Source organism: Zingiber officinale, chromosome 11B (genome assembly GCF_018446385.1).
Source record: "Zingiber officinale cultivar Zhangliang chromosome 11B, Zo_v1.1, whole genome shotgun sequence".
NCBI lineage: Eukaryota > Viridiplantae > Streptophyta > Magnoliopsida > Zingiberales > Zingiberaceae > Zingiber > Zingiber officinale.
The window spans coordinates 79,954,234-79,976,967 of record NC_056007.1 but is presented as its reverse complement, the minus strand read 5'-3'; the positions used below and the strand labels follow the sequence as shown (position 1 = coordinate 79,976,967).

Sequence of the window (22,734 nt, the reverse complement as noted above, 5' to 3'; positions counted from 1 at the left end):
CCACTAGGTTACAAGTGGATCTTCAAGAAGAAAATGAAATCAGATGGTATGATTGATAAGTACAAGGACAGATTAGTAATCAAAGGATACCGACAACAAGAAAGTCATGATTATTTTGATACGTATTCTTCGGTGTCAAGAATAACTTCTATTGGAGTGTTGTTGGCTATTGTCGTTTTATGGAATCTGGAAATATATTATATGGATATAACAATAGCCTTTCTAAATGGGGATTTATAAGAGGAATTCTACATGAACTTGAAGGGTTTTATATGCTAGGACAAAAATACAAGGTTTATAAATTGGTGAAGTCATTATATGACTTGAAACAAGAACCAAAGCAGTGACATGAGAAATTTGACAATGCTATGAAGGAATGTGGATTTAAAATCAATGAATGTGATAAATATGTCTACATGAAAGCTACAGATAATGACTTTGTCATCTTATGCCTATATGTAGATGACATACTTATTATTGAAAGAAATGATAAAATAATCAAATTCACTAAATATATGCTGAACTTAATATTTGACATGAAAAATATGGGTCTAGCTAATATGATTCTAGGAATCAAAATTCTTAGAACAGTAGAATAATTTGTTCTTAGTTAGTCACATTACATGGATAAACTTCTTGAAAAATTCACCAAAGGTGATACTGCGTTGGTATGAACGTTGATTGATACAAGTCATTGTTATCGAAGAATTGAGGAGAAAGTATCTCTCATATAAAGTACTTTCGAGTGATTGGAAGTCTGATATACCTAATGAATTGTATATGACCAGACTTAACCTACGTAGTAAGTAAATTGAGTAAATACATAAGTAATCTTGGTGAGTAAATACATGAGTAATTCTGGTGTTGAGCACTTGAAAGCGATAACAAGAGTACTGAGGTATTTAAAGTATACTCGTGAATATGGACTACATTATATAAGATATTCTATTGTGATTGAAGGATACAGCAATGCGAGTTGAATATCTAACATAAAAGACTCTAAGTCTATGAGTGAATATGTATTCGCTCTGGGAGGTGCAGCTATTTTATAAAATTCTTTTAATCAAACTGTAATAACCAGATCCATAATGAAATCTGAGTTTGTAACTCTTGATAAATGTAGTGAAGAGGTTGAATGACTATAACAATTCTTAGAAGATGTTCTAAATGGTCGAAACCAGTGTCAACAATTTATATACATTGCGATAGTCAATTAGTAATTGACTGGGCACAAAGTCATCTGTATAATGGTAAGTCTATACAGATACGTCGTAGATATAATACCATTAGACAGCTACTCTCAACGAAAGTTATCACTGTTGACTATGTAAAGTCAAAGGATAACTTAACAAATTCTTTAACCAAAGGGTTAAATCTAGAGTTAGTTGCAAATTCATCGCGAGGGATGGACTTGATGTTGATGAGAAATGTTGGTGCAAAGGAAACCCAATGTATGCAGATTAGAGATCCCAAGAACTAGGTTTAAAGAGATAACATAACTGCATTAATAAAGTTGCTCATTGTGGGGGAATGACTCAATAAATCAGTGAAAAATGGAGATTAAGTATATGACTTTTAATGATTTAGTAGAGTAATGTGGAATACTTTTAAGAGATCAACTATGTGAGAAAGAAGTGGGGCATCTTTGAAAAGAATTGTAGGCACAATTCTTAGAACTTCTCACATAACCAATTATGTTTATGGCCAAGAACGAACACACTCATGAGAGTTGAGTTGTATCAGGGAGAATCCTGGTGAGATATTTCAATGCTTACACAGACGATCGAGCAGTTTAAGGACATTGTGTCTACTGTTATCTAGTAAGCAAACAGATCTTCACAAGAGAAGTTTCAAAGGGTAAAACTTACTTGTCTTACACTAAACTCAATTATTGAATGTTATCACATACCCTATTTCTATTCATGTAAGGATTATTAGAAATGTGAAAGGGAAATGAGATGGAAAGGAAGAAGGAGACTCCTTTGTGTATGTGCTTAGTCCTATATTGGAAGTTTCAAGGCACTATGGTTGGTTTATATTGTTGCACATGCATTGGTGATACGATCAAATGCATGAAGAGAGACTCTCTCTCACGCGTGAGTGCACAAGGGGTGCAAATCCAGGATCTGGATTTACACTAAACCAAGTTGACTCGTGTGCAGGCATGACTAGTGCATGTTGAATGTCGGATTGGTCGAGATAAAATTTATCCAAGCGAATGAACCAATTTACCACTTGAATCACTTTTTGCTACCCGCTCAAGAGTATAACAGAAGCATTAACATGAAATTAACAGTTGACATCAAACCTATTAATGGTGATTATGTAACATCCTGATAATAATGTCTAACATTAAATCTATTAATGGTGATTCTGTAACATCTCGACAATCATGTCCGACAATAAGCCCATTAATGGAGATTCCGTAACGTCTTGGCAATAATGATAGACATTAAACCCAACATTGAATGGCCATAACTTGGTCATTCATTGCAACTGATACGATGTATTGCGAGTGATCCCAAAAGTAATGTGAGATCGATGGTCAAGATGATATGATAATCAAAGTCAATATGAGGTGACAGTCAAAGTCATGATAAGGTGGTAGTCAGAGTAAAAGTATATGCAGCTGAATGAGTCACTTTCACTAGGGCTCAGCTCCCCACTTCTCGGTGATAAGCACACAACATACAGTCAATCAGACCCAGAACTGGTTGAACTTTCGGAATTCAGGTCTCCACTTCTACAATACAAGTATACAACTCTCAGCATATAGCCAGTCGTCTCTCAACTCCTCATTTCTTAGTGCTAAGGTGCACAATATGTAGTTGATTGGATCTAGAACTGATCGGACTTCCGAGGCTCAGTTCCCCACTTCTACAATACAACTCTCAGCATATAGCCGGTTAGCCCTAGCACCAGTCGAACTTATGGGACTCAGGTCCCCACTTCTCAGTGTCAAGGCACACAGTGTATAGTCAGTCAGGCATCTAGAGCTCAGCTCCTCATTGCTCGGGGGCAAGGCCTTCAGCATATGGTCAATTAGCCCAGAGTATTAGTTAGATCTTCTGGAACTTAGCTCCTCGCTCTTCAAAGGTAAGTTTCACAGTATACAATCGGTCGGCCAAAGAGTTAGTTGGACCTTCTGAGACTTAGCCCCACACTCTTCAAAGACAAGGCCCCTATCATATGGTTGGTCGACCCAAAGTGTCGGTTGGACCTATGAGGCTAAGCTCCATACTTCTCATATGCTAGTCTCCCATGATGCGGTTGGTCGGCTACAAGGTCAGTCGGATTTCTTCCAGGAGACAACAGTGTTAGAGAATCGTAACAACTTGTTAGAGAATAATAGTCACTCGTTAAGGAATACTCTACTACCCTTGCATATGCACGCAATGGAACCTTTCTCTAAGGGTGATCGTACATGCTTTATTACCCGTCATTTTTTGACACCAGACATTCTATAACACTTGATTATTGCGGAGGTTATGAGGGTTAGTATAAAAAAGGGTCCTCTCCATTGGTCAGGTACGTTTTAATAAATATTTTTACCGTACACTTTACTGTGCACACGCCTAGACATCTACTGTTCATCTTCTTCTCTACTTTTGGGGCATTGTTCTAACTTGAGCATCGGAATATCTGTACTATGGACCTCCTCCCTGATTCTTGCTCTAACGTTTCCATTTGTTCTCTCTAGTATGTGTAGAAAGGAGCGTTTGAAGTCATTTTCTTCCACCTCAGACTCTTCTCATGGTCAACATCAGAGTCATCTACCCAACACATCATCTTTCCTGATTTCAGATAGGATCAGTAGTCATGGGTGAACCATTTTATAAAAAGAGGTCATGAGCAAGAGCAGAGGACAGAAGCGAAAGTAAAATAATTCCTCCATCTTCATTCCCTAATTCTTTTCTCTCAGTCATACTTCTACTCGGCTAAACTACTCGTAATATCAATCGAGTGCATTCTTAATTCGCCACGAGCAACCAATGCTTGGAGAGAAGCGAAAGAAAAATAATTTCTCCAGAGCAAAGGAGAGAAGCGAAAGCAAAATAATTCCTCTATCTTCATTCCTTGATTTTTTTTTTTCCTCTCAGTCATGTTTTTGCTCGGCTGAACTATTCGTGATAGCAACCGAGTACAGTCTCAGTTCATCACGAATAACCAGTGTTTAATTGTGTGCATGATTTATCGTTGTATCATGGGAAACAGACGACCTAATAGAACATGGAAGCATAATAAGAGGTGAGACGAATCTGTTTTAAAAAAATCACATTGATCACATAAATAGGAAACAGTTCAGTCTGACTTTCAAAATTGTATGTCTAAATTTATTTACTCAAATTATGTTAACAAATAAGTTTGAATTTAATTTATAAATTTAATATTTTTTTTTAAATCTCCGATCACATATTATCAAATATTTTCTTCGATGTTCTGTGATTTTATTAATATAGATGACAGTTTATCGGTGGGTAATCTATCGAGCGTCTTCGGTGGTCTTAGAGAAGAACATTTCCCATAGAAAAGCGCCGCCTTTCCCTAAACTCTAGCCTTCTGAATTAATAGCTAATGACGGAGGAGACTCGTGCAGGATGTTGGACTCTTCGAGGCCTTCTGCCACTCGAGGAACGGGCACTTCTCCACCTGGACGCCGGGACGGCGCCGACGGCAGCCGAGAGGATCCAATCTAGGATGGCGGTTAGATTAGACGGGTTCTACCTAGCCGAGATCAGGTCGGGGAGGGAGTTAGCGGCGGAGCGTGGACGTGCCGTCGTTTTAACAACGCTACGGACAGCGACAGCGATGGGACGGCTCAAAGTTTCGTATCAGTGCGATCACACCAATTGAGATCTGCGACAACTAAACGTTTCATGCATAGATCTGCTTCCCACACACACGATGTGAAACAATCACCGTTTCTCCACGTGTCGACAACTACGGTATTGCAGTTAGACATTCTAGATGCTAACATCACTACTGGGATAATTACGGTACAACAAGAACATACAAATATTTAAGATTTAAATTTTAATTATAATAAATTTATAAAAAAAAAATTAAATAGGACTTGTAATTAAAAGATATTAAATTCTTGAGTTATCTATTATGAATATTTTCTTATTTATTATGATGATCGATAAAAAATTTCAATAGAATCAAATTGAACATCTAAATTCGACGTTACCAAACATGATTAGATTCACCGAAACACGGCCTGTAAACTTATTCTTGAGAATTAATCCGGTCAAAAAAATCACTGACGTGGCTGGTTCGGTCAATCATTGAATGGCAGGTTTTATCAGATCATTTATTCTAAAAATGAAATAGTTAGTTATTTATTATTAGGAAAGTTAAAAGTCCTAACACGCCATCGTAAATATTTTAATCTTTACTGAATTTCGTTGAAATTAGCTACTCGTCAAGACTTTTGTCCACGATGAAATTAATTAATATTTGGTGTGACATCAAGACGTTTATATATATTAATTTATTATAATATCTTGATAAAAATTTAAAAAAAATGAACGATATCCGAACTTATAAATCCAACAATAATATTAAAATGAATATCAAATTCATATTCATTTCTATCTTCAATTAATTATAATTTGATGATGATTCATAAATAATTAGTTAAGATCTCTCTTTATATTTATCTTCTCATCTAAATTATAATTTAAATCAAGATGATCATCAGAAGGCTACTCGAAGGGCATCGACAGTGAACAAATAGTTGGACTATCAAATTCTATCTCAAATTATAACCTAAATGAGAAGATGAATTTAAAAAAAAAAATCATAATCAACTATGATCGAATTACGTTGACAATCTGATCATAAATGATCGTCTAATTCACAAAAGATGAACTAGAGCATCCGGTCTCGGATACGAGCGGTGAACGATTAAATCAGACCCTCGGTCGTAAGATTTTTATGTCTCTATATTCTCTCAATCGGATAGTTATGATATCCTCATGATATATATATTATATTTTTAAGATATGATCTAATTCATCCGATCAATGTGTCACAACAAATTTTAGGGAAGAGATCTGACCACGGTGAGCGACGCTTAATACAAATGCGGTCCAGCGTGTCTGCTGCGTGTGTGGATAGTGGATTCGTGCGAGTCTTCCTCCCCCTCTTCTTCCTCCGAGTGCTTCTTCTCTCAGCGTTGAAACAAGTAAACAAATCTCAGATCAAGCAAGCAACCACTCGAGCGGAGGAAGTAGCGAACGCGTTGATGCCTCTCGTTTCAAGATCCAAAGAGAGGCCTTCTAGTCTCGTCCCCATTTCGCAGCTTGCTGTACCCTAACTACATTTTTCTTCCTTGATCGATCGATCGATCGACCGGAGGGGTCGGCGTGGGGTCGGTTCTCCTAGGTGGGACGATGGAGAGAGCTGTTCCGGAAAGCTTGGCCGGTCACCGAGTCGTTCGCGTGCAAGCTCCGCTGGTAAGTTCGTTTCGCTCGTTTTCCTTCATTTCCTTTTCCGACTCTTTTCGCTTGTGATTTGCCGTTTCAGTTTGTAAATGACATGATCTGGAAATCGGAGAAGCCGTCATTTGGGGTGGTTTTGGGTGCAGCTTACTGAAATATTTCATTTTTAATTTATTAGGAGAGTCCTCAGTTGATGATAACAGCTAAATTATTATTTTTTTGTTTGTCTGATTGCATGTTTTCTAATAAGCTAAATCGTTCGTGTTATTATAAGATTTGAGTCAAATTCTTTGGGTGAGGGTTCGGAATGCCGTTTACTTCTGATGAGCTAAATCGTTGGTGTAACTGTTAATCTCCCACGCAAAGAGTGGATACATTGATCTCGAGTTTCTACGTTTCAAATGTTTTTCCCCTTTCCTAAAATACATTGTTGTAATTTCTGGTTGTTAGTTTTCTTTTATTTGCTTCTAGAGGAAGAAGTTGACCTGGTATAATTTGACAATCTTGATGTATTTGATTCTTGGACATTTACATTACTATTCTTACTGTGTGATACATCTGAATGGTTATCATAGTCATAGTTCTGTTGGCCCCCTATTTTAGGGAAAAGACTGAGATGTATGTTAATGCCACCAATTTATCTAGTGATCGTAGTTACAATAAGAGAACATCAGAACCAAGAAATTATGCTTGTTTCCTATCCTCCATTGCTGACCAATTCATATTCTTTGTTGCTGCATCTATGCTCATCATCTGGTTAATTGTTATTACAATCTTTTGAGTGGAATTGTATGTGGAGCATGTTTTCTTCTTTTGCACTTGCCTTGATTTTCTATTGAACTCTGTTTTATTTCGTTACGGAAAGATTTTGGTTGATTGTTTAGATCCATTGTATAGGTGACATAGGGCTTAGGTAGATAGAGGTTTAATAAGTCTCAATTTTGGTTCTTTTGGATGTAGATGTTGCTAGAAATAAAATTTGTGCTTTTCATCCTATGTTGTCCAACGCTTTTCCTCTTTTAGCCAGATTGCTTGTGTTTGTTAAACCAGCAAGAGTGACAAGAATTGTATACTCAACCAGAGATCTTAACATATGAAATTTAGCGTAAAGGATTAGATGCAAGCATGCATCAGATAGAATTGAATACTGATCTGATGCATTGGATGGCCATTGGCCCTTTCATGTGATACTGCACTGTTGAGCATACAAAAGAAATAGTGAACTTTGTTCTGCTGTGCGGATACTATAGTGTTGCTATGGAAAATATTGTTGGCGCAAGGAGCACCAGACGATCGAACATGAGTTTTGATAATGACAAAGGGTTCAAAAGTTAAGATGTCTTGTAATCTAACAAGTGTAATTGAGCTTGCAGAAAAGTCCTAAGTGTTCTTAGACAAAAGTCCTAGTGGATTCTAGGCAGGTAGAAAACCCTAGGGGGAGATAACCCTAGGTTATGGAAAAGTCCTAGCTGCAGTTAGGCAATGAAGTCCTTGTCCGGGGGATTGGACGAAGTCTTGGCGGGTCGAGGACGTTGGGCAAAATCCTAGAGTCCAGGACTCTAATTGAAAATCTTGGGAGTCGCGGACACCAGTTGGGAGACTGGATAGGTCAGGATCGGATGTTCAACATGAAGTCCTAACGGCTCGGGCGCTGAGCAAAAGTCTAAACGGTCTGGAGGATCGATCTGGTAAAAAGTAGGTGAGAACGCGTTCCCCATTGAGGGAACAGTAATGCTCTGTTTACTCTAAAGTGCGGATGAGGAAGGGAAATGAATCTTCAGTGGAAAATTATCCTCGGAGGAAGAGAAGAGAAAGGGTGAAGAAATCTCTTCCTTTGCATGTTTGTTTATCTTGATAGAGGAAGGTGGATACATGCAACATAATTTTGTAAATAAAAAGGGATACATGCGTCATTTTTTTAGGTATATGGTGTAATTTTGTGAGTTAAAAAGAGTACATGCGTAATTTTTTTAGGTATATGGTGTAATTTTGTGAATGAAAAGAGGTACATGCGTTATTTTTTTTCCCATCCGTTGTTTTCCGTCCGATTTTGAGGTGATCGATTTTGACTCCAAAACCATCCGTTGATGGAGTGCGCTTCTCTTCCATCTAAAAATTTTAATGAAGTAAACGACGGAAACTTTTCCACTGCGGAAACTTTTCTTTAGTTTTGGTTTCTGCTCTCCCAAGTAAACTGACCATAAGCGTCGGTTCGACCTAGGGTTTCTGGAAAATCAGAAAGTCAGAACGGACATCCAAAGACTGTCAAAATATCTTTTTGCCTATTATTCTAACTTTGTTTTGTAGAAAATTAACATTTTACAGGTTGAAGTTTGCGGTCTTGATCGGTCGACCGACCGAACCCTATAGATCAGATCAGCTTGCGGCTAAGTTTCGACCAAGGATCGGTCGACCGAACCTCGGGTTCAGTCGACCTAATGTTGGATAAGCAGTGACTTGATCAGACTGGGTTGATCAGACCAGATAAGCCAACGAGGACAGCGGGATCGGTCGACCGATTGAAGGCTTTATCCGAAGCGGCAGAATCTATACGGGAAGCTGGGTAGGTTCAGAAGGTTCATCAACCGATTAAGGGAATCAGTCGACGGATCAGTGTCGAGTCAAACCTGATCCCGAGATCAGTGGATCTGGATTAGGCTTAACTCGGTTATAAAAGAAGGCCTCGACCAAACACTTCGACGCACATTCAAACAATCATTTAGAATGATCTTCTCACATGTGCGCTGCTCAAAAGACGAATCTACACCATCGTAACTTTACTCCAATGACGACTGCGCAAAAGATCCAACTTTCCAAGTCGTCAGTAAACCTTGTTTTATTACAATACTTGTACTTGTAATCTTTCGATTTATTAGTGATTGTCCATCGAAAGTACTCTCACGTGCGAACCTTGGAGTAGGAGTCATCACAGGCTCCGAACCAAGTAAAATCTTTGGTGTCCTTGTTCTGTGTTCTTTACTTTCCACCGCGATTTACTCCGATTGATTTTAAACGAAAAAAACATAAAAGCCACGAGTGCTATTTAACCCCCCAGCACATCTTGATCGTACAAATATCAGTATGTACCTATAGGTAGATAAATATTGAGGATAATTGACTTATCTTCAAATCATTTGAAAGTGTTTGTTTGGTCATAATGTCATTTATGATGTAGAATCTTTTGCTTTGGCCCTATACATGGTTTTGCAAAATGTTCCTCAGCTTCAAAAAATACAGTGTAGCTTCATTTCAAATCCTTAGTTCTTCCCAATTTCTAACTCCATAAGAGCATCCACAATAGCATGGGATATTTCTCCCAAATATTTGTGGTCCCCACTTCCACATCACTCTTCAAATATCCTACTATTCAAATATCTCAACTTTCACAATGAAATATCTCACCATCCAAATATTTATGTGTCCCACCAATCAAATATTTATGGGGCCCATGGCCATTTTAATTATTTTAATATTAATATTTGATTTAAATGAAAACAATACAACATCGGGCGTACACATTTTAAAAAAAAACTACAACATAGTTCAAATATTTCATAAAACATAATTGAATAATTAAATATTTCATATATAATAAATTAGTTATTTACTCATCACGACGGCATGTTTCCCAGATGTGTTCAACCAAATCATGACGAAGTTGATGATGCACCTGAGTATCACGTAACTCGGAATTTCTTTGAATGTATTTAGCAAATTCACTGGTTGAGCCATAATTCGCTGTGATTGTATCTTGTTCTTCGCGATCCCAAATCGATATTGCATGGCCTTCGCCCTCCACAATCATGTTGTGTAAAATAATGCACATATGCATGATTTCTTTGCATTTGTCCATAAACCAATGTCGCCCTGGACCTCTTATAATTGCCCAACGAGCTTGGAGTACCCCAAATGCCCGCTCGACATCTTTTCTTGCAGCCTCTTGTCTTTCCTTAAATTTCATTCTTTTCGGATCCTGAGGGCATGAAAAACTCTTGACGAAAGTAGCCCATTCCGGATATATACCATCTGTAGTGCCCTTTTGTATATTGTGTACCGTTCACAATAAAATTAACTTTCGGTGCATTTCCTTTCAAGACGTCATTAAAAATAGTGATTCATTAAGCACATTGATGTCATTGCGAGATCCAGCAACTCCAAAAAATGCATGCCATATCCACAAATCGACAGATGCAACTGCCTCAAGCACAATTGTTGGATAGCTCGTGTGTATTGTGCCCTCCACGCAACCGGACAATTTTTCCAAGCTCAATGCATGCAATCAAGACTTCCTAACATCCCAGGGAAACCATGCTTTTGTTCGTGCATTTCAAGCAAACGAGTGATGTCAGTTGCATTGAGTTTTCTTAAGTACTCACCTCCGTATATTTGTATCACGCATTGGCAAAAGTTGGGCAAGCATTCGAGGGCAGTTGTTTCACCCATTCGCAAGTACTCGTCAAATTGGTTGGTGGAACCTCCATAAGCCAGTTGATGGATAGCCGCCGTGCATTTTTGAAGCGGCGATAGACCTTTTCTCCTTGCTGCATCTTCCCTCCATTTAAAAAATCCACTAGAATGATTTTCCAAATCAGTGACTATGCGCAAAAATGACTCTTTTCTCATTCGGAATCGTCTTCGGAACATATCATCGATATACACCGGCTTAACACAGAAATAATCATTGACAAGTTGAGTGTGTCCAGCTACACGGTCTCTGTTAATTGTTCTTCTTTTTTGTGTACTCCCATGATAATCTTGTACGAATTCAGCCACTCTAAATTGATTGCGCACTACCATCATGAATAACGCCTCACCGGGATCTGATATTGTAGGGCTCGTTGTGTCTTCGGGAATATTATGACGAACTTGAGAACTTTCTTCACTAGAATTTTCGTCGATATTTGGAGAGTTGAACAAATCCCTAAAATAATGATCAGAATTTTTATCCATCTCTCTAAATTTTTGGTAGGCAATGGGAATGGAAATGATGAAAATAGATGAAAGAAAGGATGTATATATAGCGAGAAATTGAATGTTACCCAACGTTTAATTTTTCGAACGTTTTCGAACGTTTAATTTTTCGAACGTTTGATTTCTCGAACGTTTAATTTTTTCAACGTACCATTGTTTTTAATTTTGTAATGTTCTGAATTTGATTAAATTTAAAAAAATATATATAAAAAAACTTAAAGTCACGACAACCCACATTTTAGGTGGGGCCCACCACATTTAATTTTTTTAAAAAAAACCTCAACATAGTGGCAGCCGACTTTTTTGTGGGCCCCACAAGAGGAAATCACCAGCCAGAGATCTGTGCCCGGTGATTTCCATTCAACCCTTAAATATCCCTCGCAATGGGGGATATTTGAGAGGGGGGGATATTTGGAGAAATATCCTCTCCAAATATCCCCCATTGGAGATGCTCTAAGGTCAACAAATGCACAATACTATGTTGCATTCAAATCTAGTGTCATCTACCATGCTTGTCATTGCTACAACATTGTTGCGACATGATATTGTGTTAATGACTGTAAATTGGTTTCTAGTCTATGGTTAGTTGTCCATATTGTTTTCAAACATAGGACAAACCAAAAGGAATTTTTGGTATTCTTAAAAAATGGGTATAGTATGGGGGACAAATGTAAGATTTTCATTTATGAGATAATTGACTACTTAAGTGTTGATAGTAGGAGAGGCCCAGCTAATATTTGTGTCGGGGTTCAATCAAAGTCCCACATTGAAAAGATTTGGTAAAGATCATGGGTTTAAAAAGATGTAGGATATCTCCATTGGCATGAGGCCTTTTTGGGAGAACCCAAGAGCAAAGCCATGAGGCCCTAGGCCCAAAGTGGACAATATCATGTGTGGAGATATGTGGGCATCCTTTTGTCCTAACAAATGGTATCAGAATCATGGTCCAGACTAGATGCCATGTGGGGTGGCCTTGAACAAAATTGAGGGTGGGCCCGGGGTAAGTCAAGTTGACCGAATGCTCGCAGGGAGGCCTAGAGCAGGTCAGGATGACCGGATGCTTGTGGAAAAGGCCCCGAAGCAGGTCAGGATGACCGGATATTCGCGAGGAGGCCCGGAACAGGTCAGGATGACTGGATGCTTGCGGGGAGGCCTGGAGCATGTCAGGGTGGCCGGATACTCGCAGGGAGGCTTGGAGCGGGTCAGGATGACTAGATGTTTGTAGGAAAGGCCCTGAAGCAGGTCAGGGTGATCGGATACTGGCGGGGAGGCCCGGAGCAAGTTAAGGTGATCGAATGCTCGCGGGGAGGCTCGGAGTAGGTCAAGGTGACCAGGTGCGGGTCAGGATGACTGGATGTTTGTGGGAAAGGCCCCAAAGCAGGTCAGGGTAATCGGATATTCGCGGGAAGGCCCGGAGCAGGTCAAGGTGACTGAATGCTCGCGGTGAGGCCCGGAGTAAGTCAAGATGACCGGATGCGGATGCTTTTGGGGAGGTCCAAAACAGGTCAGGGTGACCGGATGTTCGCAGGGAGCCCGGAGTAGGTCAAGGCGGCCAGATGCTTGGGGGGAGGCTTAGAGCAGGTCAGGGTGATCAGATACTTGTAAGGAGGCCTGAAGCAGATCAAGGTGATCGAATACTTGCGGGGAGGCAAGTAGGTTAGGGTGATTGGATACTCGCAAGGAGGTCTGAAGCAAGTCAGGATGACCGGATGATCGCAGATAGACCCGAAGCAGGTCAAGATTGACTGCATCCAGCTGCTTACGGGAAGCCCGGAGCAAGTCAAGGTAACCGGATGCTTGTGTGGGGCTCAGAGCAGGTCAGAGTTGTTGGATCGAAAGTGCTAGAGGGGGGTGAATAGCGCTCGTGGCTTTCACGTTCGTTTCGGAAAACTCAAAGTAAAACACGCAGCGGAAAATAAAACACACAACGCAAACACCAAGTTTTTTACTTGGTTCGGAGCCTATAGCAACTTCTACTCCAAGGCCCGCACGTAAAAGTGCTTTCGATGGGCAATCACTAAGCAATCCGGAATAAGTACAAGTATAATGATTGATTACAAGTAATAAGAGAACTTTTAAACAATACCAACAACTCGGAAATATTAATCTTCAGCACGATGGTTGTCGGAACAGCTTTTGAGCATCGAGGAGACATTTTTTGAGCAGCTCGATGAAGCAAAAATCGTTCGTTGTGTTGTTCTACAGCTTCTGGTCGAGGCTCCTTATATAGGTTGTTCCGGGCGCCCGGAACACCTCCGGGCGCCTGGACAACCTGGCTCGGCCACTCTGCATGCGCTACGTCAGCTTCTCGATAACTTTTGGGTTCCGTGCGCCCGGACCGACTCCGAGCACCCGGACCAGCTCAGGGCGCCCGGATTAGTTCCGGACGCCCGGACCCTTTTGGGCGCCCGGACCAACTTTCTCCGGCACCTTTATTTTCTACAAAATAAAATTAGTCCAGGCAAAAATAATATATTTAATATAAGATTTGACAGCCTCTAATTGTTCAGTTCTGATTTCGGATTTCCATTCGCAAATCTTAGGTCGAATCAACGCCTATTGTTCCCTCATCGGGGAACGCGTCATCACCTATTCCACTCAGGAGAGTTTACCTATTGTCAGTTGATCCTCCAGACCAACTGGACTTTTGCTCAGCGTCCGAAGCTTCTGATCTTCATGTGGACGTCCGCTCCACGACCCGTCCAATTTTCCACTCGGTTTGCGATACCAGGATTTCAACCTAGGGTTACCACCCCCTAGGATTTTGTCCGAAGCTCTCGACCCGCCAAGACTTTCCACCTAGGGTTACCACCCCCTAGGACCTAGGGTTACCGTCCCCTAGGGTTTTCCCTTTGCCTAATCGCAGCTAGGACTTTTGCCTAAGTACACTTAGGATTTTCCTGCAAACTCATTCAACCTTGTTAGATAACAAGACAACCTAACTTCGAACCCTTTGACATAATCAAGTTCGATCGTCGGATGCTTCCCGCACCAAAAAGAGTGACCGGATACTTGCAAGGGGCGAGTAGGTCAGGGTGACCGGATGCTCACGGGGAGGCCCGAAACAGGTCATGAGTGACCAGATGCTCGTAGGGAGGCCCGAAGTAGGTTAGGGTGACCGGATGCTTGCGGGGAGGTCCGGAGAAGGTCAGGATAATCGGATGCGGATGCTCACGAGGAGTCCCAGAGTAGGTCAGGTGATCGGATACTCGCAGGAGGCCTAAACCATGAGAGTAATTGTGGTCCTTCGTTTGAGGGGAGGATTGTTGGAGTTCAATCAAAGTCCCACATTGAAAAGATTTGATAAAGATCATGGGTTTAAAAGGATGTAGGATATCTCCATTGACATGAAGCCTTTTGGGGAGAGCCCAAGAGCAAAGTCATGAGGACCTAAGCCCAAAGTGGACAATATCATGTCATTATGGAGATATGCGGACATCCTTTGGGTACAACAATTTGAGTTGTTCTTGTTCAAATGCTTTAAGCAATATACAGGTTTATGTGACAGTATTCAGGTTCTGGATGCGTATACTTCATAGTAGTTAGAATTAGAAAAGAGAATTTTCTAAAGACCGTAAAGTATACACTATCAGAATTAGAAAAGAGAATTTTCTAAAGAGCATAAAGTATACACTATCCCCTATATTGGGTGTCACTCATATTTATGTTTGGTGGCATGACAACTGGTACACACATATATAATTAAATGTTGATAACTTAATAATATTAAACCTCCCTGACTAGAACAAGATGTATCGGTGGTGTAGAGGGTGTATTGAGGTGGTGGCAGTCAGTGCTGATTAGGAGGAAGAACCCAAGAGGGAAGAAGTTGAATTAATAGTAGAAACCCCAATTCACAGATAACCTTATGATGGAATTTTAGCCTAATCGAATCCTCAATGCACCTTGCAGCAACTATGGATGAAATGTTACCTTGGGGTTGACTATCTTCCTCTCGAGTCTCACCTCTTGTTGTGACTCCGGTCAAAACTCTTTCCTTCTTGATTCTGCGTCATGCCTCCCCTTGTGACTTTGGCAATGGCTTGTGGAATTGAGGAAGATGCTCATGGATCTTCTTTGACTGTATTGGGTGTTTTGCATGCCAATTGATGAATGGAACAATAAGTATTGACTATGTGAGCCAACATGGAAGGAAATTTAAATCCTTGAATTACACTGCAAAACTGTCCAGAATATATTTAATCCAAGGGAGGGAGGCATTAGCTAGGTTATGTTAATAGATTGTTCATAGCTAGGGGCAGAGGGAAGCACTAAAATTTGACAGAATAATGCTGATTCAGTGAGGGGAGGGGAGGCACCAGCTAGGTTAGGTTAATGATTGACTTATGAGTTGTTTTTGATCTGGCTAAGAATATCCATGATGATGCTTTTGCATTATTCAAATAACTTGGAATTGTTAAATTCTTTTATTTGGGGCAATCAAAAATCATATTGGATTCTGGTCTTTCATTTAGAATCTCTGTTAGGTGTCACACATTATACTGTTGAAAGGGGATACTTATGGTCTAAGGTGAAGTATTTTTTCCCATATAAAAAACGAAGAAGCTGAATGGAATTATGGACAATCGCTTTCAGTTTGTAGTGTATTTTTCATCCATCGTATTTCATTGGCACTATATTTTAAATTTGTTGCCCATGTCACCTTAAAGACTGATAATTGGCATATATTTTTTTAGTATGTCTGTTCAAAAGATTATATTCATTGGTGTGCATCTGGTGCTTTCCAATTTCAAGGTGTTCCATTAACAGTGCAAATTCTAAATGCAATCTGCAGGTTGATTCTGTATCATGCTATTGTAGAGTAGATGCTGGTTTGAAAACAGTTGTAGGAGCTAGAAAATTTGTTCCTGGTGCTAAGCTCTGTCTACAACCTGAAATTATACCCAGTGGGACAAGATTGAGGAACACACGGAGGGAGAGGAGTAGAAACCAAGCACCTCTATTACCTGGTCTCCCAGATGATCTTGCTATTTCTTGCTTGATTCGGGTTCCTCGAGTTGAACATCAAAACCTCCGATTAGTTAGCAAAAGATGGAATAAACTTTTGTCTGGAAATTACTTCTACTCTCTTAGGAAAAAGCTAGGGGTGGCAGAGGAATGGGTGTATGTCATCAAGAGAGACCGCGATGGAAAGATATCCTGGCATGCATTTGATCCTAATTATCAACTCTGGAGGCCACTTCCACCTGTTCCAGCTGATTATTCTGAAGCTCTTGGTTTTGGTTGTGCTGTTCTTAGTGGCTGCTACCTCTACCTATTCGGCGGTAAAGATCCATCAAAGGGATCAATGAGGCGTGTAGTCTTCTACAATGCAAGGACAAACAAATGGCACAGAGCTCCAGACATGCTTCGGAAACGCCATTTCTTTGGTTCTTGTGTCATCAATAACTGCCTATATGTTGCTGGTGGGGAATGTGAAGGGAACCAAAGAACTCTTCGGTCAGCTGAGGTTTATGATCCTAACAGGAACAGATGGGCATCCATTGCTGAAATGAACACTGGAATGGTCCCTTTTATTGGCGTTGTTTATGAGGGCAAATGGTTTTTAAAAGGTTTTGATTCACACCGTCAGGTTGTGAGTGAAGTCTATACTCCTACTGCCAACGCATGGTCCACTGTTAGCGGTGCAATAGTTACAGGTTGGCGAAATCCCAGTATTTCATTGAATGGAAGGCTTTATGCATCAGATTGCAGGGATGGATGTAAGCTTAGAGTCTATGAACCAGAAACAGACTCATGGGATAAGTTCATGGACAGCAAAAATCATCTAGGAAATTCTAGGGCCTTTGAGGCTGTATCATTTGTTTCTCTTAATGGGAAGCTGGGTATTATTAGGAACAACATGAGCATAAGTCTAGTTGATGTGACAGATCCAGCAAATATCATAGAGACAAACAGTGCTCGTGTGTGGGAAACTATTGCTGGCAAAAGCCAAATTAAGAATTTTGTGGCAAGCCTATGGTCCTCTATCGCAGGACGCAATGGAGTGAAGAGCCATATCGTTCACTGTCAGGTGCTTCAAGCATAAGGGCCCGTGGAGAAATGAAAAGTGACAAAAGTTCATTGATTTCGTGTTACAGTAAGCTGGTTACTAATCAATTTACATCTCAAGTGGAGAATTCTGTAACAAAGCTCTTCGTTCTCCTACCTGTGTTTGTGTTGAGATCTTACCCAGAGATTGAAAATATGTGGTTTCCATTGGATAGTGGGAGAAGGAACATGCTTTGTTGCACAGAATGAGAACTAAGCATAAGTGACTGCAATGGCCTATCTACGAGCTATGTGCTGCATCGATACAGCCATGGAACTATCAAAATCATCAACGACATGCTGTTTTATAGCGCACTTATTTCTTCCCGTGGACTTATCTCGGATGACGAGAATCGTGCTTAAATGGTAATTCATTATTAAACGTGATAGTAAAGTCATTGCCTTCGTTGTGGAACTCACTTCACTTGTCATGTTCTTGGTGTCATTTTCAAATTGTATAATCTTTAATGAGAGCAGCATTCTATTGCAAGAGTAACTAGGCGATGCTACTTTCACAATTTCTCGCCGTGCACCTCTGCATATATCAACGATGTGTCTGATGGTGCTTGTTGGGGTTGCAGTGTTGTTCTATTATCAATTTTTTTTGCACTTATTTTCTTTCATCATGAAGGGGAATATTAGTAAAATTACTAGTTAAGATAAAACTTTGTATGATAGATCCAATTATTCAACCGATCCCGTATTAACAACAAACTTCATACAGATTTTTTTTTACTCGCATTTTTCGTGTTTAGTTCAAGGGAAGAAACTACAAACACAATTAGTATAGAGTATAGGAGGAAACTTTGGTTTAACTTGTGCCTGTGGGAGTAATCTCAATAGGATTTAACTGATTAACCTTTGTCTTCTTTATGTTCGATTTAACTATATAAACTGTATGTGTATGCTAAAGTTAATTATATATGTCCAACTTTAGATTAAATGGATATTTTAGATTAAAAAGGAGAGATACATTAAATACCAATATCAATAATTTAGTTAAACAATTTAGATTCACCACTTCTATTACACTCCATCCGACAGCATACTTCATAAAATTACATAGGTAAAAGAATTTCAGGTAATTTCCCTTGCCTGAAAATAATATATATAATTTACCATCTCGATAGAGAAATTCTGGCCATAAGAAAAATAAGATACTACATTTTTTCAAAAAATATATATCCTTTTTCTCAGATCAAACCAAAAGCAGAGGTCTGTCTGCGTTGCTTCTTACTCATGAGATAAGCATCGAAGGCAACGACACTGAAAACCAAACCCTTCACCCAAAATTTTTTGCCGGGCTTCAAAAGCCATGCTGGTGTCAATGTAGCAAATGCGGAGCTCCTCACCTGACAAAGAGAGAACAAAGTGAGAGTTCTACTGATAATATCAGTTAGTCCACGTTCTAAATCAATCAAAAAGTTGGAACTTGGAAATGAACCTTCTTCAATGTGGCGAAGGGCCTTCAACTTTGCGTTTGCATTGTCTATCCAGATTATGTGTGTATTTGGGTCTATGACAGTTTTCATCGTATTAGCTTCTTCAGTCAAGCATTAAATTAATTAAAGGTGAGCTAATCGTGCTTCGTATCAAGCATCAACAATGAGATTAAACACACAAGCTGTTACTCGCTTGTTCAAGTAAACCGCTCTACTGGAAGCTAATTAAGCAGATATTTGAAATCTAAGTGTCCACAGTTAACAAATGAAGTCCATAAACGATGCAGAGGTAATCCAAAGATCTTACTGACCGTTTAGAGCATCATGTAATCCAAAAAACAAGAACAACAATTGTAGCAACCAATGGGCAAGGTAAAAACAATACCCACTATGACAGCAATGCCACTAGCAGTGTAATCAGCAGCAAAGTCAAGTACGCAAATAGGAGGGCAAAAAAAGGACACTTTGCTCAGGCTAGAATCAGACGTTCATTTTGCTACCAACTGATAGAAATCACACAAATACCTTTTTGCGCATGTGAAAGATTGCTAAAAACTTGACCTCTCTTTTATCTAAAGCTAATTGCTATTTTATTTAAGCAACTGCTTAAGTCAATTGATACATTATATGGTTGTAGCTAGTGTAAAAGCGAGGAGCAGAAGTCCTGCTACTAGTGTAGCACTAGTATGACTTTATCCTCATACCATCAAGATAGGTGATCCCTCATTCCATCAGAACTTGAGATTGGCTGTTCTATTATCTTAAAGATCCACAAAGAAATCATTTACTTTTTTGCTTCATAAAATTATCAAGGGAAACTTGTATACTCATCACATAAAAGTAGAACAATCAGATTGTTAAAGAAACGCATACTGAGCTTACCACAGTCATGATTGTAGAATGATGGAAGCATGTAAACAGCATTCCCAACAGCAGCATCAACTGCTATGAAAGCAACCGCTGAGCTAAGCATTTCTTCATAAGATCTTGCAACCAACTCGATGCGGAAAGCATTTATGCGAATTCTTGCCAGCGCATTGATATACCATTCCTTGGTTAGAACTAGCTAATCAAGGGAAATCCTTTTTCTCCCATATGGAAACAGCAAAGATTAACAAGTAGACAAGATCAAGTGGAAGATCTGTTTCCAATATTAAGGATACATGTCATGTCATTTTTAAACTGCCCTGACTGAAAGGTGTCCTCCAACAATTGAAACTCTTCATCCATCTATGGGCTCCAGAAGATTTAGATTCCAAAAGATGAAAGAAAAAAAATACACCAAAAGCATAAGCCACCTTACACACAAAGTTGGAAAAATAAGGAATTGACTGCAAGATAGGAGAGTGTCCTCACCTCTGCTAATATCTCAGGGTGTAAGCTAGCAGGTTGAAGTATGTCAAGACTATCTATAGATGCTGCTCCTGATATAACCATACAAGCCAGCCGCTTTACCATCAAGGGATATTTCAATCTCTTCAAGCTACAGCATACAAGGAGAGAGAAATAAAATTATAACCTTACATGTACACCTTCGTAACTCAATAACATCTACAAGTACACTTGGCCCAATTTGAAATTCTAAAGTAGGATGGTTCCATATTTGTTTAAAACCATAAACTGACTCTACAGGTACTCTTTACCCCAGTTTGACATTGTAAAAATGTCAAACTATTTGCTCAAGGTACTCTTTACTGCGACATTTAGATCCCTCAAAAGGTCAAAGTCAAATGAATTCTGTGATATAAGCTTTACAAGTACTAGTATTAGTGGTTAAACTATTTGCTCAGCTTACTTCATCTAACATCATGCTACTAACTAAATCAAAACTGTGAATTAGTTTTACAACATTAGTAAATTACAAATAACTGAGTGTATGCTCCAAGTTCAACATAACAGACTCAATCTAGTAGATGTCCACTTGCAGATGGAAACAGTACCCTGAAATTAAACAATATTGAGTTCTAATTAACTTAAATTTTCAACCGAACACAGAAATTTAAGGGAAAAAAGAGAGCAAATAACATCATCATGCAATAGTGCTTGATGATTCCGGATGACTAAATTCTACAAGCAAAAGCACACATCAAGTCCACGAGAATAAGTCTACTAGCATACCTGCAGTATTGATGAAATGACGACCAATCCAGTCTTCGCTCTATCTCAAAGAACACCTGAAATCACAAGATTACTAATGCAGGTCTAATAAATATAGATTACTGATGGGAGTAAAGACAGTGTAAAGCAGGAAATTGTCATCGAAACAGATAATTCAGAACGCAATGACCTCGAGAGTTTTGCGGTTGCAAAGACACAGAAAACATGTAGCTCAACATACGAACAAAATAAAAGTAATGAAAAACAAACCTTGGACTGTTCTCTGCAACTTTCGCTGCAGAAATAGGAAGCAGCGGTCTTTGAGCTCTCATTCTCTTCCACAGAAGAGGATCCGAGAGGAGAAGGCGCCTCATGCAACCTCCCCAGACAGTAATAACAGACCTAGATCACATCCAGAACAAAAATTAAAGAGAGTAGTTTTAGTGGCCAGGAAAGACAAGAGAAGGTACTTTGTCAAGGAGAGACAGTGAAGGGTGAACGAGGAGAGGGTTGGCGGAGTGTATAAGTTCACCGGCGGCAATTTCCCGGGTCGCAAACACGCCTCGCCCGGCCGACTCGGTTAGAGACACACGGATCGGCGGCGGGCCTGTCCTCTCGGACGCCGTTGCAGAGGAAGAAAAGCGGGCAGGCCATGATGGAGCGTCGGAAAAAGAGCAGCGTCGCATCGCCGACGACGCCCGGCGGCGGAAGAGAGCGGCACCGCTTGCGAACATAATGTCCCGGCCCCTCCGGTTCGGATTCCTTCGATAGCTTTTATTGGGCCTGCATTGAACTTCTTCTATAAAATGGTGGCCTAAATCGAAGCCCACCAGTGAACTAGGCCACCTTAATATCTAAGGCCCAAATTTTAAATTAAATAAATATAATAGATGTCAAATTATATTTTAAATACTTTTAAATTATTCTTTAACCAAAGAATATAAAAAGAATAACATCACTCAAAATAATTTCGGACAAAAATAAAAAGAGCATTTTTTTTCAAATCATGAAAGACACCTCACTTTAATTTTTTTTAATAAAAAAACTCCATCCCACTAATTAATTATGTACAATTACGCACGTAAGTGTCTTCCTTCCCTATTGTTCAATATTATTTTTATTATTATTTTTATCTAAATTTTAAATCAATTAAACATAGTGTAGTCATTACATTTTTATAGCTACTATAATATGAATATTAGACGAGTAAGGTAAATTCATGTTATAATAACTATAATTTCATAACTACTATAACATGAATAATAGATGAAAAAGATTAATAAATATATAGTGTAGTAATTAGAAAATTATAGTTACTATAACGTGAATAATTTTTAACAAGTGAAGTATGTGCTGTAATATTGATGGCAATATAACAAAGTACGCATGTAGTTTTTCAAGTTGACCAAAAGATGCACGTTTTGGCATTTACCAAAGGACACACTCAATTACGTGATCTTATGTATGCATGAATATTTATATCAGGTTCACGTTGAACCTGATATATTCATATCATACCCATGTTAGAGTTTAGAGTCAATTCTTTCAATAACATTTTAATACCTCTAGAGAAATCGAAATAAACATTGGAGAGCACCGTTGGAATCCTAGTAGCTAAGAAATCCAAATGATCAAAAATGTGTCCAATCAGACCTATCTAGGTTTATCAGTGGGTTTCGATCAAAATTTACTGATGGATCTAGACATATCTGATTGGATTTATTTCA

General features: G+C 39.3%; 2 protein-coding genes across 2 annotated transcripts; one reads left to right on the top strand and one right to left on the bottom strand.

Moving 5' to 3' along the window:
* The first annotated feature begins 6,098 nt into the window (after window positions 1–6,098).
* On the top strand, window positions 6,099–18,091 carry LOC122034521 (F-box/kelch-repeat protein At1g55270-like). Its single transcript, XM_042593808.1, has 2 exons — window positions 6,099–6,461; window positions 16,213–18,091. Exons 1-2 carry the CDS (start codon window positions 6,399–6,401, stop codon window positions 17,464–17,466), a joined length of 1,317 nt encoding a protein of 438 aa, XP_042449742.1. The 5' UTR covers window positions 6,099–6,398; the 3' UTR covers window positions 17,467–18,091.
* Window positions 18,092–18,438: 347 nt separating this feature from the next.
* Window positions 18,439–21,770, bottom strand: LOC122035106 (histone-lysine N-methyltransferase ATXR4-like). Its single transcript, XM_042594494.1, has 8 exons — window positions 21,478–21,770; window positions 21,278–21,409; window positions 21,029–21,084; window positions 20,267–20,393; window positions 20,074–20,140; window positions 19,793–19,972; window positions 18,913–18,984; window positions 18,439–18,820 (listed from the first exon to the last, which is right to left on the bottom strand). The coding sequence occupies exons 1-8, from the start codon at window positions 21,739–21,741 to the stop codon at window positions 18,702–18,704; spliced, it is 1,017 nt and encodes a 338-aa protein (XP_042450428.1). The 5' UTR covers window positions 21,742–21,770; the 3' UTR covers window positions 18,439–18,701.
* Window positions 21,771–22,734: the final 964 nt, after the last annotated feature.